General features: G+C 32.8%; 1 protein-coding gene across 2 annotated transcripts in view; it reads right to left on the bottom strand.

The window, feature by feature from the left end:
* The window catches only part of LOC102802095 (glucokinase regulatory protein-like), a 35,950-nt gene that overhangs the window by 6,214 nt on the left and 14,205 nt on the right, over nt 1-15,531 (bottom strand). The window contains exons 4-13 of one of the 2 annotated variants that reach the window (XM_085493431.1): nt 14,863-14,931; nt 13,446-13,514; nt 10,640-10,780; nt 9,664-9,717; nt 8,034-8,169; nt 7,068-7,138; nt 6,500-6,717; nt 4,609-4,706; nt 3,946-4,022; nt 2,466-2,562 (exon numbers count right to left, since the gene is read on the bottom strand). In XM_085493431.1, coding sequence (XP_085349557.1) covers nt 2,466-2,562; nt 3,946-4,022; nt 4,609-4,706; nt 6,500-6,717; nt 7,068-7,138; nt 8,034-8,169; nt 9,664-9,717; nt 10,640-10,780; nt 13,446-13,514; nt 14,863-14,931 — 1,030 coding nt within the window. Of the gene's footprint in view, nt 1-2,465; nt 2,563-3,945; nt 4,023-4,608; nt 4,707-6,499; nt 6,718-7,067; nt 7,139-8,033; nt 8,170-9,663; nt 9,718-10,639; nt 10,781-11,047; nt 11,457-13,445; nt 13,515-14,862; nt 14,932-15,531 lie in introns of those variants that run through there. The other variant, XM_085493432.1, reaches the window with a different exon arrangement.

Genomic DNA, 15,531 nt, shown 5'->3' with positions numbered 1-15,531 from the left:
TGATATGAAGATAGTAAACACCCACAATTGTATTAATATGCAGAATGTAAACATCCACACTTGCATTCACATGCAGATTGTAAACTCCAATCTTGTATTCATATGCATATTGTAAACACTCATACATTTATTCATATGCAGATAGTAAACACCCACAATTGTATTAATATGCAGAATGTAAACATCCACACTTGCATTCACATGCAGATTGTAAACTCCAATCTTGTATTCATATGAATATTGTAAACACTCATACATTTATTCATATGCAGATAGTAAACACCCACAATTGTATTCATATGCAGAATGTAAACATCCACACTTGTATTCATATGCAGATTGTAAACACTCATACATTTATTCATATGCAGATAGTAAACACCCACAATTGTATTAATATGCAGAATGTAAACATCCACACTTGTATTCATATGCAGATTGTAAACTCCAATCTTGTATTCATATGCAGATAGTAAACACCCACAATTGTATTAATATGCAGAATGTAAACATCCACACTTGTATTCATATGCAGATTGTAAACACTCATACATTTATTCATATGCAGATAGTAAACACCCACAATTGTATTCATATGCAGAATGTAAACATCCACACTTGTATTCATATGCATATTGTAAACACTCATACATTTATTCATATGCAGATAGTAAACACCCACAATTGTATTAATATGCAGAATGTAAACATCCACACTTGCATTCACATGCAGATTGTAAACTCCAATCTTGTATTCATATGCAGATAGTAAACACCCACAATTGTATTAATATGCAGAATGTAAACATCCACACTTGTATTCATATGCAGATTGTAAACACTCATACATTTATTCATATGCAGATAGTAAACACCCACAATTGTATTCATATGCAGAATGTAAACATCCACACTTGTATTCATATGCAGATTGTAAACTCAAATCTTGTATTCATATGCATATTGTAAACACTCATACATTTATTCATATGCAGATAGTAAACACCCACAATTGTATTAATATGCAGAATGTAAACATCCACACTTGCATTCACATGCAGATTGTAAACTCCAATCTTGTATTCATATGCATAATGTAAACACTCATACATTTATTCATATGCAGATAGTAAACACCCACAATTGTATTAATATGCAGAATGTAAACATCCACACTTGCATTCACATGCAGATTGTAAACTCCAATCTTGTATTCATATGCATATTGTAAACACTCATACATTTATTCATATGCAGATAGTAAACACCCACAATTGTATTCATATGCAGAATGTAAACATCCACACTTGTATTCATATGCAGATTGTAAACTACAATCTTGTATTCATATGCATATTGTAAACACTCGTACATTTATTCATATGCAGATAGTAAACACCCACAATTGTATTAATATGCAGAATGTAAACATCCACACTTGCATTCACATGCAGATTGTAAACTCCAATCTTGTATTCATATTGTAAACACTCATACATTTATTCATATGCAGATAGTAAACACCCACAATTGTATTAATATGCAGAATGTAAACATCCACACTTGTATTCATATGCAGATTGTAAACACTCATACATTTATTCATATGCAGATAGTAAACACCCACAATTGTATTAATATGCAGAATGTAAACATCCACACTTGCATTCACATGCAGATTGTAAACTCCAATCTTGTATTCATATGCATATTGTAAACACTCATACATTTATTCATATGCAGATAGTAAACACCCACAATTGTATTCATATGCAGATAGTAAACACCCACACATAATTTTTTTTTGACAGCATAAAATTTGTTTAGACAAGAAAAATAACAAAAATAACAATTACTGTAAGGTGCATAATATGTAGTTATTTTTGGGATATTGCAGACACAAATTTTGCAAAACAGTAATAGTTTATAGTCATGAAATTTTGTGAAAATTTTTTTGGGAACCCTATGACACGGAATGTCAGTGAATTTCGAAAAAATTCCCAAATCACAAACAGTCATAGCAGTAAAATTTTTACAGCATCCATAGATGTACATACCTTGATAAGTAAGTAGAAATAAAACAGTATCATTGCAAGTATTTGTACATACTTATTCTGGTACATACCTTGGTAAGTAAGTAGAAATAGTACAGTATCATTGCATGTATTTGTACATACTTATTCTGGTACATACCTTGGTAAGTAAGTAGAAATAGTACAGTATCATTGCATGTATTTGTACATACTTATTCTGGTACATACCTTGGCAAGTAAGTAGAAATAGTACAGTATCATTGCATGTATTTGTACATACTTATTCTGGTACATACCTTGGTAAGTAAGTAGAAATAGTACAGTATCATTGCATGTATTTGTACATACTTATTCTGGTACATACCTTGATAAGTAAGTAGAAATAAAACAGTATCATTGCATGTATTTGTACATACTTATTCTGGTACATACCTTGATAAGTAAGTAGAAATAGTACAGTATCATTGCATGCAAGTTGATCAATTAGGTTTTCTTGAAAATTATTTATTGATATGTTGAATGGTTCTCCCTGAAATGGAATAAAAAATAATGTTTTAGCTTTACATTTACATAGTACAGTATAGTATAGTATAGTATATTTTATTTGACTCAAATTAATGAATTGGAAATACATTAACCATGGTCATGGTCACACACAAAAACACAATAACAAGAAATACAGATATAAAAATACAATAAAATGTTAAAACAGATAACACTAACAACTATTAGGTATTACATTGTAAAATTATGTCTGATAAACATATACATGTATTTTACTGTGACATATGGTCTAATTTTGTATATGTCTGATAAACATGTACATGTATTTTACTGTGACATATGGTCTAATTTTGTATATGTCTGATAAACATATACATGTATTTTACTGTGACATATGGTCTAATTTTGTATATGTCTGATAAACATATACATGTATTTTACTGTGACATATGGTCTAATTTTGTATATGTCTGATAAGCATATACATGTATTTTACTGTGACATATGGTCTAATTTTGTATATGTCTGATAAACATATACATGTATTTTACTGTGACATATGGTCTAATTTTGTATATGTCTGATAAACATATACATGTATTTTACTGTGACATATGGTCTAATTTTGTATATGTCTGATAAGCATATACATGTATTTTACTGTGACATATGGTCTGAATTTTGTATATGTCTGATAAGCATATACATGTATTTTACTGTGACATATGGTCTGAATTTTGTTAAAGTTGCATAGCCACTTGTGAGAGTCTGTGAGGTACCATATTCTGACAAATATACACCACAAAATGTTTTGAATGTAGATTGTTATAAAAAACGAACAGTACAAAATGAATTTAAGTGAGTCTCTTAAGTCACAAAAAACAACATAATTTTTACACATTTTATGTTTTTAGATTGTTCTGGAAGTGAATGCAACTTTAAACACCAAGTAGCTATAGACGTTTCACTGTGACATCATTTATTGACATTTTTAACAATCAACATGTGAAGGTCTGATGACAAACGTTGCTCAATGATTAATGCCGGAGGGTTGTCACCTGCGCACACACGAGAATTGAGTCCCAAGCGATGATAACAACACACAATAAAAACGCAAGGGCTCATGGGTAGACGCTTGTTCGTGAACAATGACACGCTTTGGGCATCTGACGCATGTGCAGGTGACGACTTCCCTGCTTTAACATAGGTTCATAATCTGCTGTGATAACATTGCCCGTAAGTTGTTTTATTAGCAGGAACACAAACTAGTATATTTAATAACAACAACACACACAATACTATTTTTTTTTTATCTTCAAGTACGGATGACCAGTTATAGCCAACCAGACACTGCACACACACATCCACGCAGAGACAAGTGCAACGATATAGGCATTACATTACTTACATGGTGAGAAATATCCCCTTCTTTGTTTTTATATGTTGTGTATCCTCCATATATGAAGCCTCTAATATCCTCTAAACCTAGAAAATGTATTGGTGGATGAATTATTTTGATTATGCTCATAAAACTCTCATTTGTTTTTAAATATTTAAAACATTATTATAAATCTTTCACTGCATCTATTACAGTTTTACATGGGCTTCAAGAACTAAGTGGTTGAATCAGGGAGATGTACAATATAATAATAAGTTACACCACACATTATGCACTCAGGACTGTATGTATTTACATCGACTACCATTATGTGTCAACCAATAGTCCCACATAATACAATTGTATTTTTTAATAATCCCCATAATGGTTAGTCAACAATTAAATAGTACAAGCACTGTGACTGAAACCAGGCCAGGCGTCAACCAGGCTCGGCCGAACACAAGCACCTGCGGACCTTAACCAAAGTTCCCCTAAAGTCGCATTCGTTAGTGAATGAATCTCTCGGCCAGTGGAATTGGCCTTCCCATTGAGTCTGTGACACACTCATCCAGGGAAGGGGGTCAACCCTTTTGATGTTCAGTCTAAAGTAGGATTTGAACTTGGGTCTACCGATCATGAGTCTGATGCGACAACCACTATGCTACCAGTGACCGGTCTATGACTGAAACTTACTAGAGCTATATGTTGGTGGACATTCCGATGCATCGATGATACCAATTGTTGCCAATGAATCCACTCCAATATAATAAACATGTCCATTATTATTCAAGCTGTGAAAAAGAAAGGCAAATTGTTCCTGGTATTGTGGAAAATGAAAACATGTCTTGTGAGATTGGCTTCAATGAATACATGTCTTATGAGATTGGCTTCAATAAATACATGTCTTATGAGACTGGCTTCAATGAATACATGTCTTATGAGATTGGCTTCAATGAAAACATGTCTTGTGAGATTAGCATCAATGAAAACATGTCTTGTGAGATTGGCATCAATGAAAACATGTCTTGTGAGATTGGCTTCAATGAAAACATGTATTGTGTGATTGGTTTCAATGAAAACACGTCTTGTGAGATTGGCTTCAATGAAAACACTTCTTGTGAGATTAACGTCAATGAAAACATGTCTTGTGAGATTGGCTTCAATGAAAACATGTCTTGTGCGATTGGTTTCAATGAAAACATGTCTTGTGAGATTAGCGTCAATGGAAACGCGTCTTGTGAGATTAGTGTCAATGAAACCACGTCTTGTGAGATTGGCTTCAATGAAAACACGTCTTGTGAGATTGGCTTCAATGAAAACATGTCTTATGAGATTGGCTTCAATGAAAACACATCTTGTGAGATTAGCTTCAATGAAAACATGTCTTGTGAGATTGGCTTCAATGAAAACACATCTCGTGAGATTGGCTTCAATGAAAACACGTCTTGTGAGATTGGCTTCAATGAAAACACGTCTTGTGAGATTAGCATCAATGAAAACATGTCTTGTGAGATTAGCATCAATGAAAACATGTCTTGTGAGATTGGTTCAATGAAAGCACATCTTGTGAGATTAGCGTCAATGAAAACACGTCTTGTGAGATTGGCTTCAATGAAAACACGTCTTGTGAGATTGGCTTCAATGAAAACACATCTTGTGAGATTAGCATCAATGAAAACACGTCTTGTGAGATTGGCTTCAATGAAACCACGTCTTGTGAGATTGGCTTCAATGAAAACACATCCTGTGAGATTAGTGTCAATGAAAACACGTCTTGTGAGATTGGCTTCAGTTAATCAAAATTATGTCTAATTCATTTGTCTAAACAAATTAAGAAATTATAGAAAAGTTGAAAATATTTAAAACATTAATATAAAGCACCACTAGTTATACATCATGTAAACAATGCATTTCGTACAGGTTGTAAATACTACATGGAATGCACATTAAACAGAACATGATCTAAAGACTATGCCATATTAGAGCGTACTATTACAAGATCCTATTTCAGAAAAGAACTTGTAAAATGTGAGCAAAGTGCAATAATGACCCCAACTTCATTACTCCACTGTGCCTTTTTTGGTGATTTGGTTTTGAATCAAAAGATTTTTATTTTCAAAAAATATTATTGTGCCAATGAACAGTTTTTGCGACAAAGGTTCTGAATGTATCTGTCACTACCTATAGAAAGTCTTTATGAATAATGAATCTCATTACATAATGTTTGGTGATGTCAATCGAAAGAACAGCATACTTTCTCAGTCTACATACTAGATACCAGAATGCAAGTAGTGGCTTGAATAAATTTGTTTAGTTGTTTCATTATTGTGGACGTACACTAGAAATCTGAGTGTGATCTACCATGGGGTACAATACATATATGAAATAAAGGACCAAGAACAGAGTATTATGAAATATTGCCCAATGAAATTTCACGAACCAAAAACCAAGATAATTTACTACTTGTTTCCTTCAGGACTTGAATCAATTGATGACAGGTGTTCTTACACCATACAAACATAACTTGCTCAATAAAAACTCATGCTAAAGAATACCAAACACTTCTAAAAGATCAGAATAGTACCTTTCAGCAGCCCATTGGATCATAACAGCAATATCATCCATGTAGGAATACGTCATCTCATAGACGTGGCGATACGCTGATAACAAACTCTGAACCATAATATGCAGCGATTGGTTCTTGTCGTCCCTGATGTGGTGTGATATGGTAAATATAGTTTCTAGTAAAATCTTTGTAACGCTACCACCCTTCATACGCGATGATCCACGAATTGCTTCTGGCTGCAATTAAATAACAGTAATCTATTACTGCCTGCATAGGAAAGAGTTCCTTTTGTACACCCCCCCCCCCCCATAACCTCAACTCTAACCCTACCCTCCAGTTCTTCTCAATTTTATTGTAGATGCGCCCCTCCTAAGGACACCTATAGTTATCTAGAGAGGGAATATACAATTGAACTAGGGGGCTTTGGCAAGGGTTATAGTTAGGAACTTTTTCCTGGTATATATTCATAGGAAGATTTCACAATTAATCAAAAAAGTTACCTGATTTTTCATCACCTTGCCCATTCAAAACAATTTCCAACATGTTATGTATTAACTGCTAAAGTTGTACAATAATACTAACTTACCCCAACAATAGGATTCAATATAAAGCATTTATCTGAGTGTTTCTGGCAAAGATCTTCCAATCTCTTTGTTACTGAAAAGAAAAATAAACATTAACAAATCAAATTTTTGTTTTAAATCGAACATATAATTGAACCACCATCCAAATAGATTTGCAAATTAGAGATAAACATATGCATTCTTTCACAAACTTGTTCTCCCGAAAGGTCAATATTCGATCTCGCTAAAATACACAGATCTGATTGGACGTGCCTGTAAAACCACCCAAACAGAGTTAGGATTAGCATAAAGGCAATTGTGTCATAGAAATATAACAAGAACAAGAAAGCCATCGGAGATGGCAGATGGCAATAGTGATCCAAATATGATATTTATGAAGTTTTAATGAGATAACATGACCATATATAATCCTTAAATATATGCTGATCAGATCTAGTGTGTAAAGTCTTCAATAAAGCACTGGTTGAATGTCTCTATCTGCAATAGTGCTCTGGATAGGATAATTATGCATTTTTAATTGTATCAGAAATGGGACATTTATTTGGGAAAAAATAATTGTTTTCATACAAGCATCAAACTGGGCACCATTTTTATTCTACGTCAAAACAAGACTACAAAAAAACATATGTTGTTTTGCACATGGATCAAAATAGCTGCTCACGATATCACGTATTACGATAACTATATTTTCTGTACATTTTCGATGTACCGGTATTACATTTTTTCACTATGAATGTGGTAATACATGTTTTATTGTTTAATTACAAACTGCCTATGTCATGTCAGAAAGTCGTAGCATCAGTCTCGCTATCTACGAGATGAGACTTGAATGGGATCTTGGCATGATGTCACCATACAGTACTATGCACGTTGCAAACCCTAAGTAAGTACTTAATAATAGATGTACATCAACCAATTATTACCACCTCCCCCTTAGAGTTTCTAATGCTATATCCCTTACATCTCACCTTGAAGGAATGTTTTATTCCAATTCTCTATTGGTAAATCTCTAGCTAGATTAAGAGGATTAAAGCCTAGTAAAACTGGAGTGAATTTATCAAGATTATCCATGCAGTAATCCAACTGTCCAGCTACAAATGGCGCCTGAAATGAAATTGTACATCAATATTTCACAAGTAAATGAACAATGATGCATTTTCTGAGTGACAGCGCGCAGTGAAGATTTATAAATATATTTCTGCAATTATCAAAAAACTTTCATGCAAATGTAATTTCCAAATAAGAAAATCTGTAGTATTTAGTTGTATATTAAATAAAGCTGGCAATATCCATTGCCATGCAGAGAAGTTATTCTAACAGTGGGCAAATATCACCTGTGCTTGGGCACAAAAGTCCATATTCGGTCGCCAGTATAGAAAAGTTCACTTTAAGGTAGAGATGCAGGTTCGTGGGCACTAGGGAGTGAAATTTTTTTTTTATTATCCAAACAGTCATGGCTATAGACTGTTAAAATTTTGTAGAATTTTGAATAGTGGAACATACCGTACTCAAAAGAAGATTTTAAAATATAGATAACAGGTGCAAACATTCTCTCTTATGAATGCTTAGCAAGATTTAGCAAGGCTGTACAAAAATAATAAAAAAGAAACATGGTGAAAAAAGTAATGACGGGATCTCCATATTATGCACTATATTTAACTTTTCACTAAACAATAATACATTTAAGTTCGAAACTTGTTACAGCCATTTTTAATTATGAGCATTAGCAAACTTCTTACTGAGTGAACTGTTATGCAAATTAGCAATTATCTCAGCTTGTATTTAGTGCACATCTCAGAACTTTAAAAAAAAATAGCTCCTAGACGCTTTGACCTTTTACTTTGAAATTTTCACAAATGATTGACAAATCTTCAAAACGCCGTTGGGCATTGTTTTTGGTTGAACAGTGTTACAACAATCGTACAGACAACTAGCCTGGGTGTTAATTTATGCATAAACTTGAATGAGTGAAATTTGAGCTGCTACCCTGCAAAAATGACAACTGGTAGACAGTTTTCAAGATGACACTTTCTTCATAACAAACATATGTACCCTTAAACCAATTTTGACAGGAAACAGAGGCATGGTTTAGAAGCTAATTTTTTTTAAATCACTTTTGACCAAAAAAACACATTTTTGTGCATATTTCAAACTAAAGTGTCCATAAAAAAAAAAAAATACTTTTAAATTCATTTTTAAATTTTTAAATTCATACAATAAGCTTTCCGAAAATATATAGTTTTGTGGACAAGGGAGGTCATCTTGGTTTCCTAATTAACTAATTAAAATACCTGTCAGGTAAACTGCATTTCTACCTTAAATGCATTTTGTATCCAGATGAAGCAGAATGTATACTGCCAGGAGGACAAATGCAAATTGCTGAATGTAAAAACAATCCAACACTGGACACTGTGGCTGGTTGATACACTTGTTTAATTTTGCAAGGAACATTCACAGAAAACATTTTGTAGCCGTGCACAGGCATGAAGATTCCTATGACAGGGTGCCAGTTACTTCACAACTTTCTGTCCACACAAACACTTTAGTGACTAGACATAAAACTCGAACATAAAAAATGATAAACTTGCTGGTACTCACTGATAAACCACATGTAATACCAATAAACAACACTTTTCTCTTTCCCTGAGATACCTTCAAAACAAAAATGATGTTTATACATGTAGTTATCAAACAGAAAATTATATTATATCAATGCAATGTCACACACACTAAATACTGTAGAAAATTACACCATTTTATTGTCTTAGTGCTCAGTGACCCCAACCCTGACAATTTTGGTACATGGTTTTTCAAGCAACCTTGAGAAAAAATAGGCAAAGAAACAATCAATGTCTTATGGCCAGGATTCATCAGTACTACCGTAAAATCTGTATTAGAAGCCGCATCCCTAATAGAAGCCGCACCCATTCTTTTTGAACAATTGAGAACCAAAATTCACAATTTGTCATATGTGTAGATGCTCTAATAGAAGCCGCATCCCCTCGGTTGAATTGTACCATTTTAATAGAAGCCGCAGCTACTAATAGAGATTTTACAGTACTACTCATTAGAGGTGATCAGAAGGGGTGGGCATGAACGGTCGACTAGTTGAAAATGGTCAGCAAATTTTCATTGCACAAATCAATTAGAGATCTGGAAGCCACAAGTTGCACAACAGTAGATGCAAAGCAAACATGCTAACCTCTTGCTAACCACTCATTGGTCATACTGTTGTGTGTCTTGCAAACACAACATTTTTATAAATAGTCAAATTCAATCTATAGTTTGAAATATGATATTAAAAAACAAATGTTTTCATAAATACTGTATGTTGCGCTTCTAATAGAACAAGTACAGTGAAGTAAAGCTTTCAGTGTTTCATTGAAAATCAAAGTTTACATTCACTTAGTGAAAATTGCTTTTATTGTGGGAAAAACAATTTTTCGCAAATTTCGCATGTCAGCAAATATTCTTAAAATTTATCTTGGGTCTTATCAGCATCAGTGACTTTCACAAAGTTCCAATTTCACGAATGCCATCAATAAATAAAAATGAAGTGGTTTACAGTATTTACCTGTTTCAGTGCCTGTATTCCAGCTTCTGGGTCATCTTCTGGAGCTTCTTGTGATGTAAACAGTGCTTTATCTCCCCCTGCTATCACATACTCATAACATTCTTGCATGCCCTGTTCTCTCAACAGCTTATTAAATGATCTCTGTGAGAGTAATGGACAACATCAAAAGTTCAATGTAGGATAAAAAAACTCAATTCCTTTAGTCCCCCCCCCCCTACTGAAACTTAATTGATAAATATTGATCATGGCGTCAGACTACATTCACCATTAAATACAAATTGATAATTCGACAGTAGTATGGCTGGTTGTAATAATGAAGGGAAATATACGCAAGCGCAAACTACTTTTCTTGGTTCTGTGCAGGCTCTAGGTCCATGCCCTGAAATTGACCTCATTTGACGCACATACCGTATTTACACTCTGACCAAACCATTTTCTCGTCTTGGATGTTTTTTTTTCATTTTCTGCTATTTTGTCCATGATTGGAAAGAAAAACAAGCAGCCTATCGGCTGAGATAGCTCCGCTGTTAGCAATGCACATTTCAATTAAAGAAGTGAAGACATCATTAGAAAATGAACAATATGAATAGTATCAAAGCAATCGGACTTACAGTTTTTAACAAGAAGTCGAAAATATCACTTTTTATCAAAAATTACAAAAATATTCACCAAAATAAATTAATTAGAGAATTGAAGATATCATCACAAAACGAACAAATCTGAGAGAGGTCCACATGTAGTACCTATATATGTAATATCAAAGCAATTGGACTTGCAGTTTTCAACAAGAAGTCGAAAATATCACTTTTTACCAAAAATGACAAAAATATTCACCAAAATTAGAGAATTGAAGATATCATCACAAAATGAACAAATCTGAGAGAGGTCCACATGTAGTACCTATATATGTAATATCAAAGCAATCGGACTTGCGGTTTTTAACAAGAAGTCAAAAATATCACTTTTTACCAAAAATGACAAAAATATTCACCAAAATTAGAGAATTGAAGATATCATCACGAAATAAACAAATCTGAGAGAGGTCCACATGTAGTACCTATATATGTAGTATCAAAGCAATTGGACTTGCGGTTTTTAACAAGAAGTCGAAAATATCACTTTTCACCAAAAAATGACAAAAATATTCACCAAAATTAGAGAATTAAAGATATCATTACAAAATGAACAAATCTGAGAGAGGTCCACATGTAGTACCTATATATGTAATATCAAAGCAATTGCACTTGCGGTTTTTAACAAGAAGTCGAAAATATCAGTTTTTACCAAAAATGACAAAAATATTCACCAAAATTAGAGAATTAAAGATATCATCACAAAATGAACAAATCTGAGAGAGGTCCACATGTAGTACCTATATATGTAATATCAAAGCAATTGCACTTGCGGTTTTTAACAAGAAGTCGAAAATATCACTTTTTACCAAAAATGACAAAAATATTCACCAAAATTAGAGAATTGAAGATATCATCACGAAATAAACAAATCTGAGAGAGGTCCACATGTAGTACCTATATATGTAGTATCAAAGCAATTGGACTTGCGGTTTTTAACAAGAAGTCGAAAATATCACTTTTCACCAAAAAATGACAAAAATATTCACCAAAATTAGAGAATTAAAGATATCATTACAAAATGAACAAATCTGAGAGAGGTCCACATGTAGTACCTATATATGTAATATCAAAGCAATTGCACTTGCGGTTTTTAACAAGAAGTCGAAAATATCAGTTTTTACCAAAAATGACAAAAATATTCACCAAAATTAGAGAATTAAAGATATCATCACAAAATGAACAAATCTGAGAGAGGTCCACATGTAGTACCTATATATGTAATATCAAAGCAATTGGACTTGCGGTTTTTAACAAGAAGTCGAAAATATCAGTTTTTACCAAAAATGACAAAAATATTCACCAAAATTAGAGAATTAAAGATATCAACATGAAATGAACAAACCTAAGAGAGGTCTACCCAAGGTACATATACACCAAGTATCAAAGCATTTAGGCTTGTAGTTTTCAAGAAGAAGTCGAAAAAGTAAAACATTGACACGGACGACGACGACGGACGACGACGGACAATCACTCATATGATAAGCTCCGCTCGACAAAGTCGACAGCGGAGCTAAAAAACGAACTACAAATACTCCAAGATTTTGTTGGCTTCATTAAAAATAAAATTGTTTTTGTAGGAGGTCAAAAACCCCCCACCCCCAAACTGAAGCAAATAAGTTTTTTATCCAACATCGATCTTTTGACGTCGTGCCTAATGATTAAAAAAACATTACATTTATTACTTCTTACAATTTGATATCTTGAATAAGACATCAACCCTTTACCAATTCCTTTACCTTTTCTACTAAATATTTGGTAGAATGTTTTTTCAATTTTTATATTTTTCTATATTTTTTTGGTTAATTTTGAACCAAATGGATGTAACTTTCTAATGCTTAAAAGTTTTGAACAAAATTTTTGAAAAAATATGGAAAAGAAAGATTCTGTTTATTATAATCGGTTGCTTAGGAAACTCTGCATTATTTTTTTATTCTACTGTGAAATACTTTATTTTAGCTGGAATTAGACCCCGCTGAAAAGACTTTTTGGGTGTTTTGTGTGGATTTTATTTTCAATGATTTTTGACGAGTTGAATGTAAAATAAAGGAAAAAAAGTATATTCGCTGGATTTTATTTTCACTGAATCATTCCTTCAGCAAAAATAACGAAAATTAATTCCAAGCAAAAATAAAGTATTTTACAGTATTTTATATATCAGAAAAATTTCTTACACACAGTATGAAGGCCAATCTTCCTGATGTTCCACAGCCACTTAAAACGATTATATTGTTGGATGGGTCCTGTAAGTCCAAATGTGATGAAAAAAGTATTAAACATTTACTGTCTTAAAAATAGTCTTATTTCATCAGCCAGAGCATTAAGAAGTAGCCACAGAATGAATGGAAGTCTTTCATATGGATTTGGGGTTATCATTTTTATCTTGATTATCAAAATCAATGTTACTGCATGAGCTCAACTTGTTTTTTAGTTGAATGCACTTGCTGTCACAGTAACAAGAAAGGTTACTGTCTTGACATACAATAAAGCATCTTTGAGATAAATTTGACTTTTGGAAATACAGAAGTTGTTTCGCTAAATCATGCATTCATGTGTCCACTTTGGAATGTGAAAGAAAACAAGCAGCCTATCGGCTGAGATAGCTCCGCTGTTAGAAATGCACATTTCAATTAAAGAACTGAAGACATCATCAGAAAATGAACAATATGTATAGTATCAAAGCAATCGGACTTACAGTTTTTAACAAGAAGTCGAAAATATCACTTTCTACCAAAAATGACTAAAATATTCACCAAAATTAGAGAATTGAAGATATCATCGCGAAATGAACAAATCTGAGAAAGGTCTACATGTAGTATCTATATATGTAATATCAAAGCAATTGAACTTTTGGTTTTTAACAAAAAGTCGAAAATATCACTTTTTACCAAATATGACAAAAATATTCACCAAAATTATAGAATTCAAGATATCATCACGAAATGAACAAGTCTGAGAAAGGTCTACATGTAGTATCTAAATATGTAATATCAAAGCAATTGAACTATTGTTTTTTAACAAGAAGTCGAAAATATCACTTTTTACCAAAAATTACAAAAATATTCACCAAAATTAGAAAATTAAAGATATCATTACAAAATGAACAAATCTGAGAGAGGTCCACATGTAGTACCTATATATGTAATATCAAAGCAATTGCACTTGCGGTTTTTAACAAGAAGTCGAAAATATCACTTTTTATCAAAAATGACAAAAATATTCACCAAAATTAGAGAATTGAAGATATCAACATGAAATGAACAAACCTAAGAGAGGTCTACCCAAGGTACATATACACCAAGTATCAAAGCATTCAGGCTTGTAGTTTTCAAGAAGAAGTCGAAAAAGTAAAACATTGACACGGATGACGACGACGGACGACGACGACGGACAATCACTCATATGATAAGCTCCGCTCGACAAAGTCGACAGCGGAGCTAAAAATAGACAATCAAGATACAATGTAGTTTTGACCATATAGCCATAAAAAGTCAGTGGAAACACTATGAACATTTCTGACATTAGACACAAATAGAGGTGTATATAATAATACCATGAATGAAAACAAAAATAATACATTCTGATGCTCACCTTTAATATTTCCACCCCAGCTGTAGCGATTTCACCTATGGTATGGATGATTTCATTGCTATGAATATTCTGACAAATATAAACAACAAACAAATGCTTGTAAACTATTTAACTCTCAATTTACAGTCTGATTTTTTCAACGAAAAATGTTTACGAAAATTTCAATTGTTTTGATCAAAAACTGAAAGCAAATTGTACAAAATTAATATTGAATTCAGTGAAAATTTATACATAAATTTATATCATTTTAAGCAGGAAAAAATTTGGGGATTAAAAGGTAAGGAAGTAAATCAGTTGAGGATAAATTAAACAAATGAATCAAGGGTTAAAACAGCTCCGCCGTTTTTGTAGAGTGTCTTCCTCAAAATAAAGTTGGAAATGTTCTGCAGGATGAGATATTATTAACTATTTTCCATGGTTATAAGTGTTCCCACAATGTTCTAACATATTACAACCATGGTATAGTTTCTGTGGTAGTTGCCATGGTAATTATACCCGGTAATTGTTGCCATCTTGATACAAATCTCATGGAGGTCAACCTATGGACACCACGTACAAAGTATCAAAGCAATAGTGCTGGTAGTTTTCAATAATATGACAATTTAATTGTTGACGAACGACGGAGATGAACAATCACCTATATGAACATGTGTATATGAATACATTTCT

The sequence above is a fragment of the Saccoglossus kowalevskii genome, chromosome 18, assembly GCF_978046115.1.
Source record: "Saccoglossus kowalevskii chromosome 18, keSacKowa6.1, whole genome shotgun sequence".
Taxonomy (NCBI): Eukaryota; Metazoa; Hemichordata; class Enteropneusta; family Harrimaniidae; genus Saccoglossus; species Saccoglossus kowalevskii.
This window is presented reverse-complemented; position numbering and strand designations above follow the sequence as displayed.